We start from the raw sequence: 14,218 nt of genomic DNA, 5'->3' as shown, positions 1-14,218 counted from the left end.
GGTGTAGCTATCGTTTCCGTGCTGTAAATCACCGCATAAGGTTTGAGATTGCATGTTAGGCAAGTGTGATTCATCTGCATCGCGACATCGACTTTTCCTCATGCTTTTGCTTTTGCTTGTCCTGTCCAGTCTCATCTGTTGCATCTTACGCACTTGTCAACTAACACCTTTTGCCCACCCTCCACGCAACGTCTATATCCACGCATAAACACAAGGTGAATTCTCAAGTCGTGCCTTACTTTCGCGGAAAAGATTCAGAACCAGCGCGACGAAAGTTGGGTTGTACGTCTTTAATCCAGTAGGTAAGCCGGATAATCGCTCCACCAGGCGTGCGAAACAGTGCAACGTTATGTTCAGGACGAAGGCAACTGGCACAATACCATTGCGTGCGAGACCGATGGGAAATACAGGCATCTTGGGAGCTGCATGATGGCTCGAAAGCCCGGAACCACTCCACAACAATTCAGCGAGAATGAGGCACGCTACATGCATCTGGAAACGACCGCTATGCGGAGGAAGAGCAATACACCAAGATGTCAATTGCGTACGCGACTACCAAAATGGCAACGCTGTCGAGATGGAGTCGTTCCGTGTCCAGACGTCTCATGGCTACGTGATTGACAATGTCCGCGAGGTTGGAGACGAGTAATTCAGAAAGTGTCTTCATGCATGCCCAAATACCGGAGGTCTTGAAAGCTTCGGCTGCTATCTTCAGCGTCGTGCGATGAGTATCGTACAGAAACTTTAGTAGATTTAGGTTCTTTATGGTTTCTCCAGAATTCCACTGTCAACACCAATTCACAACCTTCGTGTACCAGTCATCCTGCAGCGTCAAACAGCCCAGCCAAATGCGTACGTCGAGCTCTACGTAAAGCCCAGCGTGAGTATGTGAGAACATTAAGCACTTCAATATGTACACACAAGTCCAGCGTCACTCTCCCGCAAGCACTCAGGTCACTTTATAGCCAAGAGTTCCAAAGACATCATAGTAAAAAGCGTAGAAGATTCGTTGTTACATTAAACCCCCCTTTAACTTTTCCCTCTCTTCGCTTCCCATAAAAACTCCAGCCCTAGATTGGAGATTGTGTGACATGATTCGGAAAAAAAGACAAAAGCCAGCCAGCCAGCCAAAACCACTCTCCCTATGGCGAGTAACATGGTAAAACGCCGCCCGAATGCAAACAGGAAAATCCGTGTCTATCCCTTTCGTCCTTCCTTTCATATCGTGACAGACCTCTGCTTTTCTCTCAGCAACAAAAGCCGGGGTATAGGTGGTAGTGTACAAGAAGAAGATGTGTGCGTCGTGACGGACCGGACGGGGCCGGAGAAGAATCAGTGAGTGTGAGTCGGCACGGTTTAGTATCGTGGTGGCCTGTCGCCGCCGCCAAACCCACCGCCGCCTCCTCCTCGACGGTCACCACCAAAGCCTCCGCCACCTCCTCTCCTTTCGCCGCCGAAGTCGCCTCGGTCACCGCCAAACCCTCCACCACCTCCTCTCCTGTCGCCGCCGATGCCACCACCGCCTCCTCCTCGCCTGTCACCACCAAAGCCGCCTCGGTCACCACCAAAGCCTCCACCACCTCTCCTGTCGCCGCCGAAGCCGCCTCGGTCGCCGCCAAATCCTCCACCACCTCCTCGCCTGTCACCACCACCGAAGCCACCTCGGCCACCGCCAGATCCGCCACGGCCACGGCCTCGGCCTCCACTGAAGACGGACGATGGGACAGGAGGTGGTGTGGGCATACCCCAACCAAACTCAGCCAAACGATTGGCGCCAGCAACAAGGCCGTGCTTATCGCCGTACCACTGGAACGAGCCGAAGATACCGCGGAAAGCCGCGTCGAGCTGATCAGGGTAGACCTTCTTATGTGCCTCTACGCAGGAAGTGAGGATTTCACCAACATGCTCGGGCACCTCGGCGGGCTGCGACATGTCGATAGATGCACACTGCAGTTCCTTGGATTCGGTGATGGGCAGGTTCCTTAGACGACGAGTGTGTTCCTGCATCTCAAAGGGTGTAAGTAAGATCCAGCCCTCGCCTTCCTTACCTGCACGACCGGTACGTCCAATACGATGGATGTAAGTGTCGCGGTCGCGTGGAAGACCAACTTGGATCACGTGAGTAACATTTGGGAAATCCATTCCACGTGCTGTAACGTCGGAGGAGAACAGAACACCGCTTGTTGTGCTGCGGAAGTCATCTGCAGCACGAGTGCGCTGCTGTTGTGAGAGCTTGGCGTGAATTTCGAAAGCACGGAGTCCTTGAAGCGGGGTATTGCGCTTGAAGCCGCCGCTGAGCTTGTAGAAGACGGAGGCGGCGAGTGCGACTTCGGCTGTGCTGTTGAAGTACATGATGGCCTTAAAGGGGCGGGCCTGGCCTGATTGGGCAGCCTGGTGCTCGCGCAGAGTGAGTTCATAGAGAGTGGGGATGATGTTCTCGAAACCGGCAACGCTAACAAACTTCTGGGGGACACGCTGATGTGTTGGCTCTTCGTTCTCGTCGACGCACTTGGCAAAGTGGAATCCGGGACGGAGCGTCTTGCGCACGAGTTCAACGACATCGCGTGGCACTGTGGCGGAGAACATCATGTTCTGGCGTGGGACTTGTTCTGGGTCTGGCAGGTGCGTCCTGATCTCATCAATCTCCCGGGTGAAACCTTCGTCGAGCAGGCGATCGGCCTCGTCCATGACAAAGGCATTGAGGTTCGGTGCCTTGATGCCGGAGTAGGGGTCCGACAGAATATCATTCAGTCGTCCTGGGGTACCGATGAGCAGATGACAACCCTCACGCTGCGTCTTCTGAAGCATAGCCCGCTTCTGAGTACCACCAACAGCTGTCTGCACAATGACGCCAGTTCCGGTGGTGACCTTCTTGGCCTCGACGGCGATTTGTTCCGCCAATTCTCGTGTGGGCGAAATGACAATGGCCCTGATATCGTCAGACCTGGCCTTCTTGTAGCCGCGGACTGTCTCGCCGAGCTTGGGGTCGTTGGAGATGATTCGCTGGATAACGGGAATGAGGAAACCAAGGGTTTTACCGGTACCGGTCTTGGCTTGTGCGATGCTGCTGGAGTCAGTTGCGATTCGTGTGCTCGTTGGGTCCTTTCCTTACATATCCGTGCCGTACAGAGCCTCGTTGATGGTCCTGGTCTGCACATCGGTCATAGTGGTGAGCCTCATCTGCCTCGTGATGGTGTTGATGAGGTTTGGGTGCACAAGGCCACGCTTCGCCAGTTCATCGAACTCTGTGATGGGCCCCTCTTGTTCCGTCTCTGCTTGCTGAGCTGCAATCTGTTGCCACTTGGTGCTGTGGTGGAAGCCCGCAGTGGTGGCATTCACGATCCGGGAGGACGGTATCCGGAGTGCGCTCGTTGCTCTGAATGAGGACACGCGAAGAGCGCTGGAAGATATGGCGGCTGTCGAGACACTCCGAGCGAGTGTCGCTGGACATCTTCGTAGTGCGCCGAACATGGTGGGTGGAGGCGTGAGTTGCAGTAGGCCGCAACGTCAATTAGGGTATCGTGGAATTGGATGAGGGCGATGTGACTGTAATGACACCGCACAGAGAGGCGCCTAGTGTAGGGAGGCGAGACGGGATGGAAGAGTGGCAGTGAATTGTTGATGATGCCCTAACAGAAGATGCACCAGAGACTTTTTTGTGGACGTGCGCAGGTCCTGACGCGCTAGGGAGTCCGCCGCTCCGATAAGACACGCGATAAGCTGCACCTCACGATCAGGGCCAGAATCACTTCACCATGTCGAATCGTAGCATCTACATATGTTGCATTGTGCAGACTATCTGATGGCCGCATCTCTCCGACGCTGAATTGCTTGTCTCGACCTCTTCGCCTCTATGAGGCCCTGCTGTATCCCACCAGCTATGCCCTCGGCGCAGTACACAGTCGCATTCGAAAGTGCCTCCCCAGCGATACCTTCGTTGAGGCGACACAATGCTTGCGAAACTCTCCTGCTGACATCACTTCCTACCGTAATGCTCGTGTTGAACGCTCGCCTCGTGACTTGGTGGTCATGCTCGAATTGAGCTGCAAGCCTCAAAAAGTGCTTGATGTACGGCAGCATGAGCTGGAACAGCAGGAAAAACCGTAGGACCAGCCACGCTGTCGCAACTTCGAGAGCTGTACGAGCGCGTGGTTCTTGACAGCCATCGTGGGTGTCCACGGCCGCTCCTATGGTCTGTGGTTGTGTACCTTGCTCCATCTCGAGTATAGTTTCCGGAACGGCAGCGCGGAGATTCATGCTCTCCGCTGGCGTGAGCGATTGTGGTAAGCTCCGGAGCAAGACGGTGAGGTTGTACAGGTATTGCGATCGGATCATCTCCGTCCTGAGACTGTTGTCGCTTCCAGTATTTGAGGCGCTTGCTTGTCGGTCCGCCTCAGCTATTCCAGCGATGCCTACAACATGTTAGTACTGGCACTCCAACGCAAGCACTCGGTGTTCCCGTACCGTATCTGGCATGCTGCCAGCTGATGCCACTCGAGCTCTCGTAGGTGGTGGTCGACGCTGAGCCTGCGACAGAAACGTCGTCGTCGAATTCGAACACGGAGGCACTTGTCACCGATAGAGGACGCGGCGTTGTGCGTCCACTCACAGGGCGTGAGGAATAGCATGGAGGAGGCGTCTCTGGTAAGGATATGTCCGACAGTGAGCTGCTGTTCTTGGTGTGCGATCCTCGATTGCGATATTCGCTGACAGAACGGCGGAGTGATGGCAGCATCGGCATGCGACTCTGGACTATTGCTGGCAGGACCTGGTAGAGCATACTCGTCTTGTTCTCATGTAGTTCACTTGTCGATATTATGCCGTCTGCCTCGATCGTTTGTAGGTCCTCAAATTGCGACATTTTGCTGTAGCGGTGCGTATCGCGCGGAAGATTGGTCCGCTGATAACCAGATCCAAATTCCGCAGTATTGCTAAAGCAGAGCTGCAAGCGGTCAAGGAAGAAAAGAAAGGCGAAAGCACGGTTGATAGCGAATATAATGGCGGTCTGGAAGCCACCGCATAGCGAGATTCATGCTGCTGATTTCGGCCTTGACCCAGGTCTTCAGAAGCATGTGAAAGTGTAGGTGTGCAGCTGTTGAGACTTGCGCCATCCAAAACGGTGAAACGGCCGCAAGGGTTCAGATTGCCGAACACCAATGGGCGCGACAACGTGCCGCTCCGAATCCAATAGACGATCAATTTCCATGTCACACTACCGCTTTGGTCCTCGTAGTATGAGGATATGTTCCATGGACATTCGCTGTTCCAAAAATCGCTTTGTGTCGTCTTTCCAAGGTTAGCCCTGAAAAAAAGCATGTGATAGAAGGTAACACCGAGACTCCACACCTGACGATGCAGATGCAGTGGATCCATGTCACTTTTTACCCGCTTATCTGAACATCGTCGCGAATGCATCAGGTGCCGGAATAATACTTGCACGCAGCACCCAAGTCTGAGCAGTATGTTAGTGCAACTCGATCAAGGCTGTATGACCTCAAACCCTCTTTAGGCTTCTATGACGTGCGATCGAATCTACCCAGGCTTGTACAGAACACGAGAGCTAGTCTTTGATAGTAGCTAGGTCTGAACAGAGCGCGCACGAACTTTCGCAGCACCCTTCACAATGGACATATGGTCTCATCGTCTACTGGGGCAGAGAAGTTCTTACCAGCTTTGGGCTACCAGAGCAATATTGATACAGCACACGACAAGCAATGCAGCGCAAGCATAGAGGCACCACGGCCAACGGCCCATCCGTGTTACTCCTGCCTTAATCTAGTAATGAACACAGTATCAGGAAAGTGCTGCATTGACCAAAAGAGCATGGCGCACTTCAGGGATAGACGCAAGCCTAGGCGCAGGCTTTGAGCAGCAATGGCCGGTTTGTCTCTACCAGAATGTAACCACGATGACACCAGGCAAGGCAGGTAACTGTACATTTGAGACGCGCGACACACGCTGCATAAACCTTTTGTTTCTCGTATTGACCAGAGAACACATCTCCCAACACTTTGAACTCCGCGGTCAATGAAAGAGATGGTCAACGCGCAGTGCACAGTATGACCGTATGTATGACCAGGCAACGGCGTTCTCCACATAACCCCGTCAACTAAGCTAAGAAGCTCGAGCTACCGTGTCTTCGCTATGATCATGCGCAAGCTGAGGAATGTTCGCGTAGTACGCGCATCATCTCCCTTCCTTGGCTACTAGACGATATGTATCGGCCTCACCGAGCCAACAACGCCCTACATAAACGGCACCTCTGAAGTACTTTCTCTTGCAAGTTTTCACACGCCAATCTTTCTTCAAGTTACTCGTCTTTTCCAAGGCACTCATTTTTCTTGGAAGTTACTCGTCTTTTCAAAGCAAAATAATGTCTTCACCAACAACTGCCCTCGCCTCAGACACTCGCGTCCCCACGCGCCGCACATCCTGGAAATCATACAACAACACATACACCCCTCTAACTGCAAACCTCTCGGAGAAACAACACATGATCCCCCCACCCATCAACACCACCAGCAACCCTTTCCTCGACTCCCCCTCCTCCGCCACCGACATTGAGGCGCAAACCTCCGACCTGCCCTTCCCCCCCAAGCCCAAAAAATCCAGCAAATCCCGGCTGTGTGGGCAAGTCCTGTGCTCGCTGGTGTTCATCGCGACTTGTGTCGTCGGCATTCTTTTCCTGCTGAATTCGGGGTTCCCAGGGGCTGTTGGGTATGATCGGATCCGCGAGATGAAGAATGAGCTCGTCGATACGGAGCGTGCGGTTGAGGTACTCAAGACGCAAATGGGGGCGATGACAGGTTATTTTAGGGGCTTGAATTTTAAGGGGATGGGGGAGGGGCTGTTTGTGGGGAATGGGACGATGAGGGGGGCGGTCAATGCGTCGGTGGAGGGATGGGGAGAGGGTGGAATGGTGGGGGACGGGATTGTAGATGGAATGGTGGATGGGGTGGGGTTGTGAGGTAGTGATGGGTGGGCGCGATTGGTGTAATGCTATGCCGATGAGAGTGTCTGAAAAGTTTTGATGATGGATTGAAAGCACTGTCGGTTTGGACGGCGTTTTGAAGGATATTTGGATACACATGCGAGAATTTAGTTCAGTGGTTCCTTCCCCGAGCGCCTAGAGGGTTGCCCATCCGCTAATGCAATAAGTCAAACTGCAACCGTGTCTATAAACGCCTTCAAGTCCAACAACTGAAGCCTAGCAGAAGATGAGAAAAGAACAAGATGGCTCAGCATGATTTATTTTCGGCGCATCGGCATACTTCTTCGGATGCTTCGCAGCACTGTCATGTGCCTTCTTGTCCAACAGCGCCACTGCAGTGATCAACAGCACGATGAATACGAAAGAGCAAATACACCCACCGCAACCAGTCGGTCTCCTCCTCTTCACAACCGTCCTTGACGGCGTGGTAGCAATGTCCGCACTTGAACTAACCACTCGCTCCGTAGTGAGATCAGGCTCGGGCATGGCGACGTACATGTGGCTAGTTGCGCTGGGGATATATGCGGGGCTTGGCCTAGTGGTTAACTTGAATGGCAGACGAGAGCTGTCGTATGTCGTATACGATGAGAGGACGGGGAGTGCGGTGTATGGCACGCGGTTAGTGATGTCCAGAGCTGCTGGTGTTGGGACTGCGAGAGCCTGCACGGCATGCGTGGCATCGAGGCTTTCCTGGGCAGCATCCTCGGGGTTTGGGTATGATGGAGGTGCGCGGCCTGGAGTGTAGGGAGGTGGGATGTCGTCGGGGTTGCGTTGGGTCAACATAGCGACGGTTGATACGTGACTAGGCGTGTTGTCGTGAATTTTGAGGGGCAGAAAATGTGGAAGCCACAGGAGAGTAGAAGAAGATACTGAGTACGGGAAAAGACACAGGACGCAAGAATTACAAAGTGCTGCGGCTTGACCGTGTTTTTTGGTACCGATACACGGTACATACCATAGGCCTGGTCGACATAGTAGAGCGCAATATGAGCACGATAATCCCAAAATATGGACTTTGTTAGGTCATCTATATGCTTCTAGCGTTAGTAGCGCAGCATACCGGACTCTGCGTTCCGGAACTGCATGTCGAAGGCTGGTGTAGGACAACTCAAAGAGGCTGTTAGCGACCTTTATATCGCCCGGATGCCATCTTCAATGTCAGAAAGATCAGCTGAACGAGTTTCATTATCAGCTGGAATGACAATGCTCGGATCCGATATCACGATGTCTGTGTGTGTAGTTGGTGAGGCTCAAGAGATGGGGCTGCGGTAGCGCATTTAGTTAGCGCGGTAATGCTCGAGAGACGGACCTGGATAGGCCCGCATCAGGCTTACCGGTGCGGCAGTGCTGACTATTCACCTCTCCTCCACTTCCGCAGTCGAGCGCGGTGGAACTCGGTAGAAGGCGAAGAACAGTCCATTTGTTATCCGCTGCACATCTGATCACGCCTTCCGCGCGGTGCTGCAGCCTTGTCAGACGTCTGCTACTCATCCAGCGCGCCTTTGGGTGCCGTCGAACCCGCCGCAGCTGGCTGCATCATGACTTGGATAGCTTAGCTGCCACAGGAAGCTCGCAACAGCCACACTGATAGTCGGCCACGCGCCTGCTACCTGCCACGTCTTTCAACAATTTATAGATAACGACTAGACACCCATTACGATTAATACCCACCTGTTGCCTCTTTGTACCATCCAACGAGCTCGAGCACAACCCCGCCACCATGTTCACGAGCTTCACTGGCAACACGCGCCGACCGCGTAACGTGAACCTCGGAGGCCGCAAGACAAACCCATTCGGCAATCCCGGCGCCGGCAGCGGATCACAGGCCGCCCTCGACCGCGCACAGCAAGATCGAGCACAACGGCAGCGAGAGCGAGACACGCTGAATGCTGCGAAAAGGATACAAAGGATCTGGAGGGGCTATGCAGCGCGACAGCAGGTTGCTGATGGTCTGCGGAGATCATGGGACGCCCAAGAGCAGTCGGCAGGCGCTTCTCCCGCACCTGCGTACAGCTCAGAAGAAGAGGCACTTGCCCAGCTGCACCGTTTGCTGCGCTTTGCGTCGTCGAGGAGTGAGGATGACCTGAGGAGGATACAGCGCTATGGCGCTCGCCGCATGCAAATGGCTGCGTCCGGTGTTGAGGTCAAGGGATCTTGGTCTTCGGCATATCTCAAGTTGGAGCATTTGCTATTCACCATCTTGCAACGGCAGGGCAAGACTCTGACTCCATCGTGGGACCGGTCTGGCAGCCTTATCGAGCTCCTCCGATTCCTCACCGAGCAGATACCCTCCGAGACGTCTCGCAACGCCCGAACGTACTACCGGTACCCTCGCCGACATTGTGAGACAGCTCGAACCGACTCTAGAAGACTCGAGCTCAGATGCGCCAAAGGCATGGGACGTCATATTTGGCACAGTCATATGTCCACTCAAGAAAATTACGCCTTACACCTTGGACGCTTACGAGGCCTTTGGGTGCATCTTTATGACGCTTCCGATGCTTAGCTCCGATTCGCCTTCGCCGTTGATACAGAAGTTTCGCGACTCACTGGCCGATTCGCTCAACTACAAACTCCTAGCCAATGCACTCGCGACACTCTTCAAAGAGTCGGGTCTACAGGCCCAGCCACAATTGCAAAGTACTGTCAGTCGGCTGCGCTTACTCGGGCCCTTCATTTACTTCCACCGCTATGCGCACAATTTCGATACCCCTGAAGCCTATGCGGTGCACAAGGATTTCGTCTCAGTCGTGTCCATCTTACTGAATTCTCTTCCCATCGACGTTGTTGAAGGTGTAAATCCCATTGCAGAAGTTGAGGATGATGACGAGGATGTTACGACATCGGAAGAAGTAACGAGCTTCATAAGGGAGCAGATTCTCTCGCTGGTGAATCAAGAAGGCATTGGCAGTCTGCTAAGTGGATTCTCGCAATCTTCCGAGGCTTCTGATGATGACAAGATCGAGGAGGCAAGGCAGCTCGCTAACTATGCCCTGGCATTACTTCGCTTCTTCCCACGACGCGGCGATGAGATACGAATGTGGCTTTACATTGGTCCTACGGAAACACGATCTGGCCAAACTTCGCGCAAGCTGCCTGCTATAAGGTACTTCTGGGAGGCGTCCAAACACTCCTCCGTCTTTGAGACCATCTTCCGCGACTCGCGAGCAGCTATCAATCTCCTCAAGCCTAAAAGAACCTCAACCATTGCTTCAGATCCTGTCGGTGGATTTTGGCAACCAGCAGAGCAAGAGATCAAGCGCGGCGCCTCTATAGCTGACGAATGGCGAGTCATACTGGTCTTCCTGGAGCTATACACCTTTGTACTCAAAGTCACAGATGACGAGGAGTTCTTCTCGACTGGACAGCATGGCACTTCTTCGACCCAGGTTCGCGACAATGGCTTGCCTCTGAGTGAGGTCAAGAGCTTGACGACATTTCTGAAGAATCTAGGGTTCACGCTGTACTTCAATGCTACAGAAATTACAAGCGCAGGAGACTCCGCAGACCAAAGCACAAGCATCAGCTTCTTCAGCTCTCAGGCGCTAGAAGCCTCGATACGGAAAGAGCCTGTGGAACCCTCCCTCGGCGGTGTAGCGGGCCTGAAGATAGATTATGTGAAGGGATTGGTCACAGGGCTCCTACGCATGGTCTACGAGCGAGACTCGCGACGGAAGTTCTTACCTTCGGATCATTGGTTGATGACCTCACGGTTCGACATGACAAGCTTCATACCAGCCGTCGTTGAAGAGGAAGAATCGCGTCACAAGATTCAGGAAGAGGATGCCGATGATCTAGACGAGGAGGAGGAAGAGATTGATGATACCCCACAACTTATTGGCACAAGCAGAACACTACAGCAGCGGCGATTAGAGAGACTCCAGCGACAGCAGCGCAAGGCTTCGCGGAGAAGGTATTTGCAGGCTGTAGCGCCCAGGCTACAAATTTTGCAGAACATGCCGTTCTTTATCCCATTCGCCACACGAGTCAAAATTTTCCGCGAATTCGTTCTCTTGGACATGACCAAGCGTCGAGGAGGCGCCGACTCTGAGTCGTGGCGACTCAGGGTTATGCAGAGACCAGATTCTGCCCGCTTCTTCGACAGGCACACCGCAAAGATCAGGAGAGAAAATGAGTTTGAGGATGCCTTTGAACAATTTTATCCCTTGGGCGCCGGATTGAAAGAACCCATTCAGATTACCTTTATGGATCAATTTGGCTCACCCGAAGCTGGTATCGACGGCGGTGGCGTTACGAAAGAGTTTCTCACGAGCGTCACCGATAGAGCTTTCATGCCATCCGAAGAGTTAGACATGTTTGTTGAGAATGATCAGCATCTGCTCTATCCAAATCCAACAGCAGTCGAGGAGCTCAAGGCAGCAATGAGACAGTGCAATTTGAATGAGAGAACGGCAGAATTCAGGACACAAATTTCCGACCTACTCCAACGCTATGAGTTTCTGGGCCGCATCATCGGCAAATGTTTGTACGAGGGGATCTTGGTGGACGTCAACTTTGCTCCATTCTTCCTGCGCAAGTGGGCGTTGACTGGCGGTGAAGGCCATGCACCGAACGAGTCGAGCTATCGACCTACCCTCAACGATCTCCGCGATCTCGATGAAGAGCTCTATCAAGGTCTCCATAAGCTCAAGACGTACCCAGGCAACGTAGAAGACTTCGGCCTCAACTTCACCGTCACCGACATCTTAACTATCGACCCTACCAGTTCTCCCAAGAAGACCCTAGCCGTAGAGAAAGAACTTAAACCCGACGGCGCAAACACTCCCGTCACCAACCAAAACCGCCTCGTCTACATCAGCTACATGGCGCGCCACCGCCTGCAAAACCAGCCCTACCTCCAGACCTCTGCCTTCCTCCGCGGCCTCCGCCAAATGGTCCAACCGTCCTGGCTCTCCATGTTCAACCACTCGGAACTCCAAACCCTCGTCAGCGGCACGCGCACCTCGATCGATGTCGAAGACCTGCGTCGCAACACCATCTACGGCGGCACATATGTCATCGGCACCGACGGCCTCGAGCACCCGACCATCTCGCTGTTCTGGAAAATCATGAAAGAACTCTCCGACGACGAGCGCCGCGCGGTGCTCAAGTTCGTAACGAGTACGCCGCGCGCGCCGTTGTTGGGCTTCGGTACGCTGAATCCGAGGTTCAGCATCAGGGATGCGGGGAGCGACCAGCAGAGGTTGCCAAGTACGAGTACGTGTGTGAATCTGCTCAAGTTGCCGATGTACAGGGACGAAGGGGTGATGAAGGAGAAGTTACTGTATAGTGCGTTTTCGGGGGCTGGGTTTGACTTGAGCTAGTGTGGATGATGAGTGTGCTTGGGTTAGTGGATTTGAGCATGATTGTCACGATCTGGCACTTGGGTTGTGGAGCTGCATGATGATACAGGAGACGCTTGAATAGCTTAGGCATGTAGCTAATGAAGTGTCATTCAATCTCCAATACGAAAATCGCCTGGCCTATACAACAGACTTCTCTTTGGGAATCAGACCGAGCATCTCCAAGGCATACGCTGCCATGTTGATCAGGCCGTAGAAGATCATCGGAATAACCTGGCGTGTAGTTAGTACCTGCTTCACCGTCTCAATGCATAGAAGTACTTACGCCAAAGAACACATTCCCCAATACGCCCCTCCTCAAAATCGTCTCTGCCAACTCCGTCCTTGCAATTCCCGGCGCCTCCTTACATCTAAACGGGCCCAGCAATCTATAAAACGTAACAAAGCTCGCTCCAAAGCAATACACCAACAACACCTTGAAGCCATGGACTTTCCACAACTCAACCAGCCCCGGCGCGCCGCCAAAATCCTTCGCAAGCGTGCTCATATACGCGCTGTGATCGACGCCATACTGGATACGACTCGACGACTTGGCCAGGAGATGATAATGCGGCGGATCCGTTGGCAGCGCCATGCGCCCCGTAATCAGCGCCGTCCACCACATCGCCTGCTGCTCAGCGATAGGCGGTATAGCGCCAACGCCTGGCCTCACGAAGCCGATGAACGCAATGCTCGTCTCCTCCGGCGCGACGATGTTGCGGATCGAAGCGTCGGACGCAGTCGGATACGAGGGGTCGAGCCAGGAGAAAGATTGCTTGTAGCCCGTGCAATAAACCACGCAATCCGGTCTGATCTCCGCGTCCTTGAGACGCCGCCAGTCTTTGCGGTCCGGGCGAGGTTCGAAGAGCACGCGGCCTATGGCGTCGATGTGCGAGGGGAAAGAGCAGGTGTCGACCCAGCGCTTAGACTGCGCGTCTTCGGGCGGGTCGACGTAGCCGTTCCCCAGGAAGCCTAAGGGGTGCTTTTCTTGGTAGGGGCGGTTGAGATAGGGCATGGCTTTGCTGCTCTTGTTGAGGAAGACGAAGGCGCGGCCGAGGCGGTCGTGGGGGAGGGCGCCGACGTGTTGGTTCATGCCCGCTTGAGTGCCGGTGAGGAACCAGAGGACGCGCTTGATGACGAAGTCGGAGACGAACCAGCGGAAGCGACTGGCGGCTATGGCGCGGTGGACATAGGCTGTTTCGAAGAGGTTGGTGATGAGGCCGTCGATGGGGAGGCCGCCTTTGAATTGTTTGCCGAAGACTTTGAAGCGGGAGAGGGCTTTGGGGAAGGACAGGAAGCCGGTCCTGAAGCACATGGTCACTGACTTGGCGTCTGATTTGATGGCTTCGTAGGCGATGTCTGGAGCCGTGTTAGCAGAATAGCGTAGACAAGAAGATGTGACATACCCATTGCTGTCTCTCCGCATCCCATGATCAACACATCCCGACCAGTAAGCTGTGCACGCTTCTTGTAGCTGGAAGAGTGAAAGACTTCACCCTTGATATTTTCGATACCGGGAAGATTAGGAATGTTCGGTTCCACATGCAATCCAGTACAGATTGCGATGTGTGAACAGTCGAAGGTTTGCTGTTCGTTCCCATTATGCTTGTCTGTGTAATTCACTCTGTGCTTCCACTTCTTATCTGCCGCTTTGCTCAACGGTTCGATGCCTGTGACACGACATCCCATTCTGAGATGCGGTTGAAGAGCGAACTTGTCCACATACGAATGTAAATAGTCGACATACTGCGGCAGTGAAATGTGATCTGGTGTCTCGATGGGAAATCGATGATCGGAAAAGGTCGTCAGCTGTTTGGACGACACGAGTTCTGCATTCTCATATGCACGGTAATGGAAGGTGCCTCCAACATTGTCTTCGCTGATA

The 14,218-nt window shown here is 53.6% G+C and overlaps 7 protein-coding genes across 7 annotated transcripts; 2 read left to right on the top strand and 5 right to left on the bottom strand.

Moving 5' to 3' along the window:
- Positions 1–70: 70 nt before the first annotated feature.
- SNOG_06546 (hypothetical protein) lies at positions 71–414 on the bottom strand (the record flags this gene model as incomplete). Its single annotated transcript, XM_001796862.1, has 2 exons — positions 71–135; positions 240–414. The coding sequence occupies 2 exons, from the start codon at positions 412–414 to the stop codon at positions 71–73; spliced, it is 240 nt and encodes a 79-aa protein (XP_001796914.1).
- A 942-nt stretch (positions 415–1,356) lies between these two features.
- SNOG_06545 (hypothetical protein) lies at positions 1,357–3,471 on the bottom strand (the record flags this gene model as incomplete). Its single annotated transcript, XM_001796861.1, has 2 exons — positions 1,357–3,067; positions 3,113–3,471. 2 exons carry the CDS (start codon positions 3,469–3,471, stop codon positions 1,357–1,359), a joined length of 2,070 nt encoding a protein of 689 aa, XP_001796913.1.
- A 324-nt stretch (positions 3,472–3,795) lies between these two features.
- On the bottom strand, positions 3,796–4,861 carry SNOG_06544 (hypothetical protein; the record flags this gene model as incomplete). The annotated part of the gene is made up of 2 exons (XM_001796860.1): positions 3,796–4,412; positions 4,465–4,861. 2 exons carry the CDS (start codon positions 4,859–4,861, stop codon positions 3,796–3,798), a joined length of 1,014 nt encoding a protein of 337 aa, XP_001796912.1.
- A 1,512-nt stretch (positions 4,862–6,373) lies between these two features.
- Positions 6,374–6,967, top strand: SNOG_06543 (hypothetical protein; the record flags this gene model as incomplete). Its single annotated transcript, XM_001796859.1, has 1 exon — positions 6,374–6,967. One exon carries the CDS (start codon positions 6,374–6,376, stop codon positions 6,965–6,967), a length of 594 nt encoding a protein of 197 aa, XP_001796911.1.
- A 240-nt stretch (positions 6,968–7,207) lies between these two features.
- On the bottom strand, positions 7,208–7,774 carry SNOG_06542 (hypothetical protein; the record flags this gene model as incomplete). The annotated part of the gene is made up of 1 exon (XM_001796858.1): positions 7,208–7,774. One exon carries the CDS (start codon positions 7,772–7,774, stop codon positions 7,208–7,210), a length of 567 nt encoding a protein of 188 aa, XP_001796910.1.
- A 1,703-nt stretch (positions 7,775–9,477) lies between these two features.
- Positions 9,478–12,281, top strand: SNOG_06541 (hypothetical protein; the record flags this gene model as incomplete). The annotated part of the gene is made up of 2 exons (XM_001796857.1): positions 9,478–12,112; positions 12,190–12,281. The coding sequence occupies 2 exons, from the start codon at positions 9,478–9,480 to the stop codon at positions 12,279–12,281; spliced, it is 2,727 nt and encodes a 908-aa protein (XP_001796909.1).
- A 317-nt stretch (positions 12,282–12,598) lies between these two features.
- On the bottom strand, positions 12,599–14,022 carry SNOG_06540 (hypothetical protein; the record flags this gene model as incomplete). Its single annotated transcript, XM_001796856.1, has 2 exons — positions 12,599–13,692; positions 13,740–14,022. 2 exons carry the CDS (start codon positions 14,020–14,022, stop codon positions 12,599–12,601), a joined length of 1,377 nt encoding a protein of 458 aa, XP_001796908.1.
- Positions 14,023–14,218: the final 196 nt, after the last annotated feature.

This window comes from Parastagonospora nodorum (assembly GCF_000146915.1).
Source record: "Parastagonospora nodorum SN15 chromosome Unknown scaffold_9, whole genome shotgun sequence".
Classification (NCBI taxonomy): domain Eukaryota; kingdom Fungi; phylum Ascomycota; class Dothideomycetes; order Pleosporales; family Phaeosphaeriaceae; genus Parastagonospora; species Parastagonospora nodorum.
This window is presented reverse-complemented; position numbering and strand designations above follow the sequence as displayed.